This window comes from Frieseomelitta varia, unplaced genomic scaffold, assembly GCF_011392965.1.
Source record: "Frieseomelitta varia isolate USP_RPSP 00005682 unplaced genomic scaffold, Fvar_1.2 scaffold_341, whole genome shotgun sequence".
Taxonomy (NCBI): Eukaryota; Metazoa; Arthropoda; class Insecta; order Hymenoptera; family Apidae; genus Frieseomelitta; species Frieseomelitta varia.
The window spans coordinates 194,225-208,033 of record NW_025110081.1 but is presented as its reverse complement, the minus strand read 5'-3'; the positions used below and the strand labels follow the sequence as shown (position 1 = coordinate 208,033).

General features: G+C 35.7%; 1 protein-coding gene across 8 annotated transcripts in view; it reads right to left on the bottom strand.

Annotated features, from left to right (window-relative positions):
* LOC122530389 (retinoic acid receptor RXR-alpha-B) overlaps positions 1-13,809 on the bottom strand; it is an 83,639-nt gene that overhangs the window by 9,055 nt on the left and 60,775 nt on the right. For 7 of the 8 annotated variants that reach the window (XM_043657292.1, XM_043657296.1, XM_043657289.1 and 4 more), the window contains 3 exons: positions 11,083-11,212; positions 10,159-10,320; positions 638-944 (listed from right to left, as the gene is read on the bottom strand). In XM_043657292.1, the coding sequence (XP_043513227.1) occupies positions 638-944; positions 10,159-10,320; positions 11,083-11,212 (599 nt within the window). The remainder of the gene's footprint in view (positions 1-637; positions 945-10,158; positions 10,321-11,082; positions 11,213-13,809) is intronic. The other variant, XM_043657294.1, reaches the window with a different exon arrangement.

The following is a 13,809-nucleotide window of genomic DNA, read 5'->3' as shown; positions in this document are numbered from 1 at the left end:
ACAAAAATACATTAAGTGAGAACTTTTTAATATTTTATCGTATACTTGTATCAAAGTTGTAATACGTAATTGCAACATTAAAAACTCCACTCTATCATTCCTTCAATCTTTTAATTAATTAATCACTCAGTTAACAGACTGACAACTTTATATATTCTCTCTTTCATATATTGCTCAATATCCCTGTTTTAAAACAAGAAAACAAACGACGAAAAGCAAACTGATATTTAAAAAAAAAATTAAAAAGAAATTTTCTTTGGAGAAAATGAAAAGAAGATGTCTGAGCTTCCAATGTTCCATTCTAATGTATAAAAAAATGTAACAAAAGTATTAAATCAAGTAATACACTGCAATTGTATTTCTCTCCCGATTCTTTTGCCGCGCCTGTCTTTCCCAGAGCATTGCATCGAGCATGACGTAACCGTGCCAGCATTAGCCCGTGACGGTAAAAGAATTAAAGTGCCAAAAAATGTCAATTCAAAATCAGAGCACCGAAAGATAGAAAAACAATTACGACGAGATCGGGTCGTGAACTCGTGAGAAATAAGATTTCTATACCGAGCAACCAACGTCGTGAACTGTTTCCCAATTCTACTGTTTTCCGCTTTTGTCCTTTTCCGTTTTAATTAATATTTACCTCGTAATTCCCTTGCTGTTCCATTTTGCATTCGACTCGTTTCTCGGCTTCGAGGATGCGCTCGATCGGCATGTCCGAGTGCAAGCTACTGGTGCTCTCCACCTCGCTCTGATCCCTCTCCTTGGTACGCTGGCGTTCTTCCTGGACCGCTTCCCTCTTCATGCCCATCGCCAGGCATTTCTGGTATCTGCAATACTGGCATCGGTTTCTCTGTCGTTTGTCGATGATGCACGACTTCTCCTCGCGGCACGCGTACGACAGGTCCTTGCGTACGGTCCTCTTGAAGAAACCCTTGCAACCCTCGCAGCTACGAACAATAGAGAAAATAAGAGTCAATGGTCGATCAATGATCGATCGTGTTTGAAATTATCTTCAATCTTAGTCTGATTTTAGTTTATAGTCAGCGGTTGAAATCATTCGTATTCATTCGTAGTTAGATTGCAGATTAATTAAAAGATACACAAATGCAGAAGAAACGACTATAAACGAGAGAGAAGAAGGACTATTATCATAATTACTTATATTCGTAAAAGTTTTACTATTTCCTGATGTATATTTTATTCTAACTTCGTTCGTAGTTATAGCTTGATTAAGAGATATACAGGTAGAAGAAACCCTTGGAAATGTGAATGAAACGAAAGGAGGATTGTAAAACTTTATAGAGCTGTTATCGTTGTTATGTCTAATTATATCGATAAAAATCTTAATCTTGTTCCACGACTTTCGCCTGCTTAAAGGGACATGTATTCCATTTCATTCTATTATATTTTACATATTTTACGGAGGAAGATAATTATTTACGGACCTTTTTCGTTTCACTAATGACAATGATTTCTTTTCTTCACCGGCTGAAGCTTCATAGATATTTATCACTTATCGTCACTTTAATTTATTTATGTATTTCAACGAATGTTTGTCTATCGTTTCATTACTTTAATGATCGTTCTTCAGCATACAAAAACCCATAGAAATTTCAATAACAATTATATCCTTCGAAAAATTTTTAAACAATGTGCATTATAGTATTTTCTAACATAGAAGATTTATGTAAATTTATGAATTCATCTTTTCGTTAAAATGCAGAAAATTATTGACACGGAAATTATTGAAGCACAACGATCACGTCGTAAATCCGCAAAGTCCAAACACTCGGTTCCATTACTTTCGTCGATGTGAGTTACTCCGTGCAGCCGACAATTCTCGATTGTCCGATGGCGACAATATTCTCTCACAGACAGCGGATTACGCGAGAGAAATCGTAAACCGGGGATACTTTATTCAAGGAATCTTACTTGAATTAGTCGGGCGGAGCCGGATAAAACTTGCCAACGAATTCGAACTCTTTTCGCGAAATACGAGCCGGTGTTGTCTGGCTCTCGGAGTGATTCACAACGCTGAAACCATGAATTCCTCTTCGATCGAAATTTCATCCGAAAGTATTTTCCATGGTTGCACTTTTGAAAAAAGCGAACGCTCTTTCTGTAATTTTTCACTCAATTTTATATTATTAGGGGGTGACGTAGGATTTGATCAATAACGATCAATAATTTTCAATGGTAGTAGTTACACTGTAGGGAATTTTCAAGTACAAATTACGTGCAGAGAATGCACATAAAAGGATGTACTATAATGTAAACGTTTAACATTTTTGATTACGTTTCAATCAATTTATTTTTAATCGTATTTAATATTCATTTGATTAAGCGATTACATTTTTAATCGTAAACTGCATTTCGCATAAAAAATCTATAATCTAGCAATAATTTATGACGAGGGGATTTAAAATTTAGAAGAACATCAGTATCGTGCAAGAAAAATCCGCAGTCTATCTTTTTCTTATCAAAAATCATTTTCTAGGTAATCGTTCGCTTTCTCCAAAGAAAATCTGCTTCAATTATCGTCGATGAAACTTCGATAGTCGGTGAGAATAAATTTGGAGAAATAAAGATTCTGACTTTCGTAACTTTGCAACAACACAAATTACACGTTACATTATAAATCAAATTCAATTCAAATTCGAAAACTTAACTCGAAGTGACAGAAGCTTAAGATCCCCTAATAAGAACTCGAATAGAATCGGTACGCGCTCCGATTAACACGGGATCTCTTAAACGAGATTAACGATCCAGAGGCACGAAGAAAGGGGAAGCCTCGGCTTATCGTCGCTATTAAAAGTGAAAACAAGAGAAAGGCACGGGTGAGATACGCGTCGAAAATATACGCGCCCGATGTTTTGTGCCCGGCTGGAGCAAAAATAAATTTCTACTAGCGGAATGTCGCCGCCGACACCATTCTGGAGTGCTTCCAATTTTAAAAACGGGCCTCAGAAACGATCGGCCATTATCGAGATATTGCGGAAAGTGAAAACGCTGTTTGCGTTACCAGAAATTTAGGTGCTCCACAGAAAGAACATTCCACAATTTTACATGATATTTATCATCCTCGTTAGTTTCGAGGAAGACAGATATATTGCGTCCTCATGACACGCTGGAGAGGATTAAACGTGTGATTGATTACCTTATTTTGAATGTTTAGCACGTTGAGTGCCACTATTTTCACGAATATTTCACAGTGATTAAAACGAGACGAATTAAAACGATGAATTATTGTCTGTACTGCAATAGAGACAGTACCATAAAATAATTATTAGAAATATTATGTAATTACTACAAAGCACCACGATGTTATGAATGTAAAATGGTACATCATAAATAACAGTACGAATATTATAATAAAACAAAAAGTGTAACATAATACTTGTTAATCAAAATTAAATATTTCATCCCTTAGATAAAACACATTAATGACGTGTTGAGAAAAAGTTCTGGGGAAAATTGTATATTTTCAAAAACTGTACTTCTTCACTTCAATATACATATACTCGTCAAACTCAAATCTCTAGATATACCATAGAAGCCACACTGATTAACTTCGCTCTTTATTAATTTCTTTATTACCTAAATGCATCATTAATACTTCGAAGAAGAAAAAAATGGCTCATTTTTATAAATTCACTTGTTGCAGAAAGATAGGATAAAGATTCGATAAGTTTAAAAAATACCATTTTTCTTTATTGTGCAATTTATACAGAAAGGAAGAGAAATTCGAAAGAGTGAGAACAAAATAAAAAAAAAAAAGAGGCAAAGACAGTAAATTTAACTCATCACACTCTTCACATTGTCTCGAATGTTTCTCGAGTTGCCGTGAAAATTTTCTAAATGATTATGTGTATGTTTCGTCGCCCATTAAAACGTAGCTCGTCCAGATCTATCGTTAACAAATAAACATTGTTTCACCGTCGCGACAGCGGAAACGAATGGAAACGGGAAACAGGATGGAGAGAATCGCTCCATCCATTGTTGGCGCGTTGCTTTTAGCGAGGATTTCGTAGCCGAAAACACGAATAAATTCTCCGACAATTTGCGCATTGTCGCGCCGTTTCTCGCGAAGTTTGGCGAACGTTTTGACATTCGTTGAGATCCACGGGATTACCATACCGTTGCCATTAATCACGTTAATCGAATTTACGAACCGAACGTAACGGAACTGTCCGATAACTTCCGGCCGTAAATGCTTCGTGAAACGATGGAATACCGTCTTCTGTTTCCTCTTTTTATTCTTACGTTTCTCTTTTCACTCGCCAATATTTGGATCGATTGGACAATTTGTTCAAATTGTGCATTTACTTGGAGTAATTAAAATAATTCGTATCTTTTTGTAGGAATTTTCTATGTCCAAGATTTCTCGGATTTAAAAGATACTTTGTAGAACTGACAGATACAAATCACTATTATAATTTCTACATGTCAAAAAAAAAAAAAATTCCCACGGTATTTTGTTAACAACAAATTAAAATCGGAGTTTCGATCAAAGTGATTCCAAATCCCGTATCATCAATCTATGTAGTACGTAATTCGTTTCCAATTTAATACTAAATCTAAATCGAATCCACGTTACCGAAATTACAATCTCAATTTAATTTCTGAGCAAAGTTATTTCACATTTTTATTCTTCTTTTATTTTTCTTTAATGTCGTCATGGACAATGAGGTAATTAGCGACGACGGTGCCATTAGACATGTGTGTAGTAGTTTATGTTTTCGAGGTATTTTAATACTCTTTGTACGTCATTTTGAAAAGTCAGGTTTGCGTCGATTCCGTATTTCTGTCTTTGGGTTTCTGTGGTGTGGCATTCGTGCAGTACTATGTGGATTATTGTTAATGGATGGTTATTGCAATGAGTGCAGGTGGGTGATGTAGTTTTTTTAATTTTGTGTTCATGTGTTAGCTTGGTATGACCGGTTCTTCTTTTTTGTTGTTAAAGTTTGGTGTTTGCTGGTGAAAGTCTTGGATACCTTTGTGCAGTTGTATTATTCCATTCATTTCACATTTCACATTTTTATATTCTCGTTCTCGCTGATTTTCTTTCTAATTAAAATTAACAACGCTGAACTATAGACAGTTCGCGTGAAGCGTGAAGAAGCGAGCATAAACGCGAGCGTAAACTCTCGGGGCCACCGTGAAAGTCGTTTGATCTCGTTGAGTTTACGCGAGGGACAAATAAGTCTGACGCGGGACACGCGTGGAAGAAGCTTCATTGGTTCTATGGACCAGAGTTCCGCTATCGGAAACGCGCAAAGGCCTCCGGAGCATCCGTCTACGTCACTAGTGAATAGCGCCACGCGGCTTCCTTTGATCTAACGCTGTTTCGCGCCTCTCCACGTGTGGAGAATAACACGTAATCTTGCGTAACCTTATTGAAGACCTACTCGCAATAAATCATTCTTGAAAAATAAAGAAAGCCTCGATAACAGCCTGTAACAATCGAAAAGATTAAAGGACTAAAAAGTTGATCCTCAGCGAGTGGAATGAAAATTTTTCAAAAGGCTGAAGATCGTAGTCTACAAGATAACTGACGTCAAAAAATTTTCAATGAAATCCAGAATTTCGAATAAATAAAAATTCTAAAAGCTAGAACGAGCTAATGATACAACGAATTAACCCCTTGCGCTGGCAACTGGTTGCGCGGACCGTAACGAGTGACCGAACCGCATACAATAATTCGTCGCTTTCTTTTTCTTTTGAACTCATGTCGATAGAAATTATCGAGAGGTAATAAACCTATCATTTGTTTTGCCTGGGTCACATTTAACACTAAAATTGCCAGAGTGGTCAAAACGATCAATTTATAATTTTTGTTGGACATTTTATGGGCGTGAAACAGTGCGTTTTTAGAAGATTTAAATAATTTTTTGTAAAATATATAAACAAAAGCTTGTACACTCTCCATTGTATTGTAAATTTTTTTGACCTCGATGTCTCTGATTTTTATGCTTCGATCGTCGGCAATTCTAATGTTAAACATACTTGAAATTGAGAAAACATTGCAATTTGGGACGTGCGTGGCACGGTAGAGGTTAAAAGTAACAATCAAGTTTGGAGCGAATAAAAATTTATGCGAGAAAGCTAATATTACGCAACAAACTATAATAAAATCCATTAATGGTGACTATGTCGAAACGCAAGAAGAAACAAGAGGGAAGAAAGGATAATTGTTCGTTACAGGTTGGCGATGCATCCGACACGGGCATCTGATAATGACTGTGATTGCTTAATTAGTTGTGTTACTGGAGTAAAGTGGCTGCAGGAGACAAGGACACGCTGAGTCCTCCCGTGCCCCGTAGGAACTACGGCTGGCTAGTCGTCCTGACTACGCGAGCAAGTCCAAGGTTGTCGAGGCTCTGACGCAACACGGGCCATCATCATCGGCCGTGGTCGCATACGCGCGATATCTGAACCGGGGAGGCAGATAGAGGCGGATGGAGAACGCAGTGGAGCGTGGTGATACGCGGCTCTCTGCGCGAGTTAAAAACAGATTGGAATTCTGAAGAGAAGTTCCCAAGAGTTTCGTGATTTATATGGGAGAACTTGCGGCGTCTTGGAATTTTTCGTCATTTACATCTTGGGGGAAAAAAAAATTTGCAGTTTCGACTCAAATGAAGCTGCGACTTTAGGTTTGCGATGTTAGGGGAAACTGAGACTTTAGGAATTTTGAACTGGAGGAAACTGAGATTTTCACTTTGAACAGAGAGATTTGGAATTTTACCTTGGGATTCTTTTCGAATTTTGGGCTTAAATGCAGAACGTTGGAACCTCGGAACTATAAATAGAGAAAATTGATATTCTGCGTTTAGAAGATACCTATAATTAAAATTTCAGGTTTAAATAGAGGAAATTGCGAAATTCAGACGAAATCAAAATTGGATTTTTCGTGAATCGTTCGATCTTCTCTAAATTATTATCTACATTTTGCAAGAGATCAAACCCGAGAAAAATCTGCACGTGACTCTAATAAGAGATTCGAAATACACAAGTTCTTCGATCGAGAGAGATAAAAAAAAAAAACGAAACAAAGCGAGCGAATTAATATAAAAAAGGTCAGTGGCTTGCGTAAGAATATATACTTTGACGATCGTTTTATCGTGCATCTATGACACAGTAAGTGATGATCTCAAGTTTTTTCGAGCGGCTCACGTGCAACGCGCGACACTTAATCGGTCGATGACGTCCATTACGTGGAAACATGGTTTGCTTCTTAATCGATTAAGATAGCGAGAGCTAATACGCAGCAGAAATGATCGATGTGCACGATGACCGCTATGACAAACGCGTCTCATCCAATTAGATGAAGGAAAAACTGGAAGGAACTTCATTAACCGAAGTTTTTCTCTTGAATATTTAAAACGCTTCTACAATCTGCATATTCATAAATACGCTCGTAACGAACAACAAGTCGTCGGGGGAAGTAACCAATATTAATTATATTTTTATAATTATTATATTATGTAGCTTTATGTAACGATATAAATTTGCACAAATAACAATAATCTAACAACGTAGAAATCAATACTAACTGACGTAAAAATTAATATTATATTTCGATATTGTTGTATTTGTGATTTATTTTAACAACTTGCAGATATATTTGACAATTTATTATTTTAACGTTAATCAACTTGAAGACGAGATAATGAAAATCGCCTGAGAGAGCTACGAATGATAGTTCGTTTTAAAATACAAATCTTCGTCGAGGTTATTTTCGTGCGAACAACAGATTACGGATGTTTGCCCGGATACTCGATAATACTCTTATCGTCGGTAGGTGTCTCGGAAAGAAAATCCAATCGCGTTTCCGCGGCTGTAAACTTACCTAATTAAAATTTTTATCGAGTTTCTAATTTCGCGCCGAGTTCTCATCGAACGGACGGGAACCCAGAAGGAAGAGGAAGGGCCATTTAGAGGATGTGTCCGAGGATGCGTGTGCTTTGCGGATTATTTATATTTAATATCTTGAATAAAGCTTCAACATCGTGAATAAAGCTGCCTACGCAATCGTTTGCGCAGAATAACTCGTTCCTCTGCACGGGAATGTATTTATATCGGATTCTTTATTTAGTTCATATGAAAATAAAAATAAAAAAAAATTGCTAACTCATTTCATTTCATTCATTTCAAGGGTTTAATCCTTGTACATTCCTTATCTCGATTTGTGAGGTGACTGTACGTTGTTTTTATTGTTTTGTAAGTATACATTATATACACAGAAGAAAAGTAATCAGAAGATATTGATTTCATGAAATAAAAAAAAGATTAGAATCACGCGAAATACGATAACCTAACTGCATATTGCTTTTTAACTTCTCGAACTCGTTTAAGTTCACGATGAATTTTCTTTATCCCCATTCCCATAAAAATCAGAAGATGTAAAGAAAAATTCATCGAGCTCAACTTAAAAACGTGACGTCGACAAAAATAAATTTGACCTTTTGTTAAGAAAAAGGAATTCACGAATTATTATCTGGCTTAATGTGATTTGCCGAGAGACAAATTTCTTTGTTCTTCTTTCGTGGAAAAGAATCGTTTGTGATGAGTTATGAGTCACGTTGTATATACAGGGTGATTAAAAGATGCATCAACGTTCGTTCGTGAGATATTTATGTATCTAGGTGTTACATAATTTTATAAGCGATAAATTATTCCCAAGTCACTCGATATTGATCAGTTTAATGTGGGACGTGGACTATTTTACTTTGTATTTCGGACTTCGGATAAATCCACCCTTCTCTTTCCTTCTCTCTAATAATTCTTTCAATGAATTTTCGCCTGTCAAATATATTTAATATATTTTCTTTTATTTAATAGATAATATGTTTTATATATTATCTATATATTAAAGTACATTAAATATATATTAATTAAATATATTATAATATATAGATAATATAAAAAATATATTATCTATTAAATAAAAGAAAATATATTAAATATATTCAAATATACATTTAATATCAAAATTCGTGTTATGCGACAGGGTTGGATAGAATAATGTATTATTTAAATAAAGTATCATTTGATTCGAAATTATATCATTATTAATTGTTGTTATTTTATATTTGTTTCTACGAACGATCTTTCTGTAAATAGGAAAAATTTATTCGTATCGTAATGTTTCTTTCTCTCTCTCTCTCTCTCTCTCTCTCTCTCTCTCTCTCTCTCTTTCTGGTTTATTCTATTTGAGATAGAAAACGACAGACAGCGGTCAGAGGTGACGATAATTCAAAAAATAAGGATTTATCGTGACGTTATAGGTAAATCGGCGACATTTATTAATACGTTTCTAAAATCAGTCTCCCACTATTCACAGATCAAGGTTATCAAAGTGAATCAATCGACCTTGAACTGGACGCGCCAACGATGGAAAAATTGTCCGACGATATCCGGAATGAAAGCAATTTGTATTCATGGAATGAAAGACCTGACGAATTCGCCCCATAAAATAGAGAAACGAGAATTCCTACTCCAACGAATTTACGACACTTGAATAAAATTTCTGATCGCATCAAATTTCTTTTCAATTCGTCGAAAGAATCTTTCTTTCGTTCGTAAATTTTTATTTTTTAAATTACAGATGTTTTTTGTAACATTATGGGAGAATATATTATACCGCATTGCGTGATATAAATTTAATAAGTATTTGGCCAATTATAAATCTTAAATAATATTAAATTTTGACATTAAATCATAAATTTTATAGGTATCAGTCCAATTTAAAAATTTAGCTAAATTAATCAATTTTAGAATCTCCAATTTGATTTAATTTTATTACCAATCTATCAATGTAAAACACCACTTACTAATATCATACTAATTTATTGAACAACTCCTAATAAATTACAGTCGTACTTGAAAAAAAAAAAAGGTATTAATTTGCATTCTCTTGCTATTAAAAGTCAAGCAATGACGAACGTTGAAATTTATTTTGTTATTGCTTGCAAAATAGAAATGGAAAGCCGAGACATTTCTATTCCATAGAATTTCGAAATTCAACTAAATCTGTAAATTATGAAATTAATTCAGACTTGGAGAGGGGTGGTCGCGTCCCAAAGGTTCGGAAATTCCCTTCACAATCGACTTTCGAGATTTTAACGATGTTAACTTGATTCTTGGATCTGTTTCACTCACCTATAGACACCGTAATGCTTGCCACTGGCACGGTCACCGCAGATCGAGCAGAGGTGCTTGCTTCCTGATAGAGGGTGGTTCGGCGGATAGGGTGCGACCGCTTTGTTCTGTCCACTCGGCGACGTACTCAGAAGGTTGCTGTGACAACCAGCGGTGAAGGATCTTACATGCAAAGAAGACAGTAACAAAAAACTCCAGCTACGAAACTACTGCCCCGGATCGAGCAAAATACCCCCGTCTGAGGAAATCAAATTTCTTTGAAAAGAACTAATTTCAAATTGAAATTAGAAATTAAATCGTAAAACAAGAGTACGAAAATTAACCTACAACATAATTCTCCTGATTCCAGATTAAACTCACGGAGAGAATACTTTCAGTATTGTGCAATTTTTTTTTTTTTAAAATTGAAATGACTTTGTAGGAAAATAGTTTCGAAAATATTAACAAGTGAAATAACTTGACAAAGGATAATTCCAAAATTACCACTGCCAATTCGTAATTTAATTACAAATTATAGTTTTGTGAACAATTATAAAGTAAGATAACATTTGTATGGAAAACTAAAGCGTCGTCTAAAGCAATCTGAAATAACTCGAACATACTTTTCACTGACAGAACGCCCGCTCTTTTCTATTTTCTCTTCGCTTTCGATCGCCAAGACTGCTCTTAGCTTTATGAAACATTCCGTTTTATGTGTCACGTGGCAATAAAATGGTAAAATCAGAGTAAGAAATGAAACAGTATCTTGCTCGATTTCTACAATAGTGCGACTACGTTGGTCGTACATCCTCGATTTACGATGTCATTCACCGGAATTCTATTTTCTCAATATACAACGCGAATCGACGCTTGTTTCGTGGATACATTGGCAAATTGTTAAATCGTAAAAATTATCCAGCTCGTGATGGATTGTCCAGGACTTACCCAGGACTATTGGGACCGGAAGGACTGAAGTTTCCTGGATTGATGAGGCTAGCTGTATCGGGCTTCATGTCCAGAGGACTTTGCGGGCCCACCGAGGACATGGACATGTTACTGTTGTCCAGACTCAGCCCTGAAACAGACAAATTTTATGTTAGTAAAAAAAAAAAAAAAAAAAAAACATACATATACAGTTCTTTCGTTAGTATGAAAATATATTTCTGTGTTTACAAAATTCTATTTTTCATACACAAACATAAAATGTATATTTCTACATGCAAATGTAATGGCGCATTTTCCAATTTATAATATTTACTCGCAGTTTCAATTACACATGAAGCTATATCATCTCTTTCAAAATCAATAAATAAAATCCCCAATGAAAAATATTGTCACACGTCAAGCAGCATACAATGGTGCTAATAGTATCATAAATTTTTAGAGAACACTGTCAAAGTAACGTACACACGTCCCAAATAACGTTACTTTCTAACGCGTCACAGAATTACACTTTTACTTCATTTGTATTCACGGCAAGACGTCCTTTTACTTTCAACCTCGACTAACCGAGATTCTTATTTACCGACCGATCGAGGACGACTCGTCTCGTCCAAGATACGCAACCACGTTAATTATCATCATCACGGGTCGTAATTTACAGTTACAGAAAGAATAAGAACCGATAGGAATTAATAGTTGTCATTTGCTTCGTTTAATGTCAAATTTTTCAGACACACGCTACCCCACGAACGTTTAATATAGAAAATGTTTACATCCACGTTCATTAGCACTATAATGTGACATACGAATAGAAAACTTAGATATAAATTCAAGTTCAATTTGTCAAATGCAATGATAAGTGCTATATTCTGGATGTTTTATATATTTTTATATTTTTGCATGAATTATATTGATGAAATTTGAAAGCAATCGACATACATCTAGTGAAAAATTCATGCACTGAATATTGAGATTAATATGACAGACAATTGGCTGTTTAAATATTTTTGTGACCTCTGTGAAATATATATATATATTCCTTTTGTAGCTTTTAAATACGTGTATGTCACAGCTTCTCGTTAGGATGTTAATGAAATTTTGATGGTTAAACGTTTCCTGTAGTTGACATTCAAATACTTTCATGAACCTCTGTATATTACGTGGAAAATGAAGGCACAGAATAGTAATTAACCTCTTGCGCTGGAATGACGTGAAAGAATAAAACAAAATTTGATAACAGGATATTACAAGTCTGTGTAACGTAAAAGCTTCGTTTCACATTGATGGCTCACGAACGAGGTGAGAAAGTGAATAAAACGGATAAAACGGTGAAACAGTCCACGTGTCGTTGCTTTATGTCCTTACGGAGGAAGCCCAAGCCTCGAGAGCAAGTTGCGGTACAAATTGCTCGTTTCACCGTGTCGTACTCGTAATTCCCGTCGTTCAATCATCGTATTCTGTTCTCTGTGCAGTAACTGTCTCGATACTTTTTTTTCCACGCTCCATTTCCTAGCTGGATTTACGATGAAACGTGCACCGGTCGAACAGACATTCGCGCATACACGGTGTATACAGAAGATAAACGACGTTTTAATAGAGTTTAGTCGATGAGCGTAGCCCTCCACTGTCATTCAACGAAGGGGAAAGAGATGTAATTGTTGGAAATGACAAAAGAGAGAACTGGAGAAGCAAATGGAACTGTGTAAAACGAGGGAGAGCCAGGGAGAGACAAGGGAGATCCCTTAATTGTAAATTTAAACGTCATAATTTTGTATTAACTTATTTTGCATTAACTTCTCTTGTTCATTTTATGTCTTCCTCTTTCATACGTTTTTATTTTTTTATTCTTTTTAACTTTATTTTACACAGTTATGATTTTTTCCTTTTCTTTTTTTTTTTTTTTTGCACGAGAGAGATCATTGACTAAGAAATTTATAATATACATTATAGAGAGGTGTGTATAAAATCAAACATTATCTGAAGACATACATGTAAAAAATTGAACAGAATGAACATTTCATTGCATCAAGGAAATTCTTAATCAATATCATGCCATTGGTGGACTAATCCAGTCTGAATTCTTCTGAAATAAGAATCCAGAAATCTTCTGGAATCGAATTAAATATTAAATCGTGTTAATTCAATCCAAGAGTCTAGTAACTGCGGTGACAAGTAGCGGAATTTCTAGAAAGCTAATGCAATTTTTTCCTTTTATCCAGAAGTTCCGACACAGAGGTGAAGTGCTTTAAAGAAAAGACAGCGGAGAATGACAAAGAGAACTCGGGTTCAGTAGGTTAATCACTGGCGAATGCTTAAGAGGTTAAATGACACGCCGACCGTTTGACATCAGCCGCGCGTTTCCGCGGAAAATATATAATTACACCGAGGTCGCAACTCTCCTCTAGTGACTTCTATTTCGAGTGTTAGGGTCGTCGATTGCGCGTCGCTAATCGCGGCCGTTTATTAAACGCCGTTACGCCGTTTTTGCTTTAATTGCGCCATCGGCGAGCAATGCTAAACGAATCGAAGGTCATCGACAAACGACAGACGAAACGAAAGCGCTTCTTGCGTCTGCGATCCAACGAATTTCCGCTTTCGCAGCGAGTTCCTTGGGCAAAACTCTTGGTGCTGGTTCTGATCTAATTTGATTTTTATGTAATTTGATATTCGTACAGACAGGAAATTATGCGAATTGTATCTCTGTTTGATACTTACAGTACAGTGAAAGAA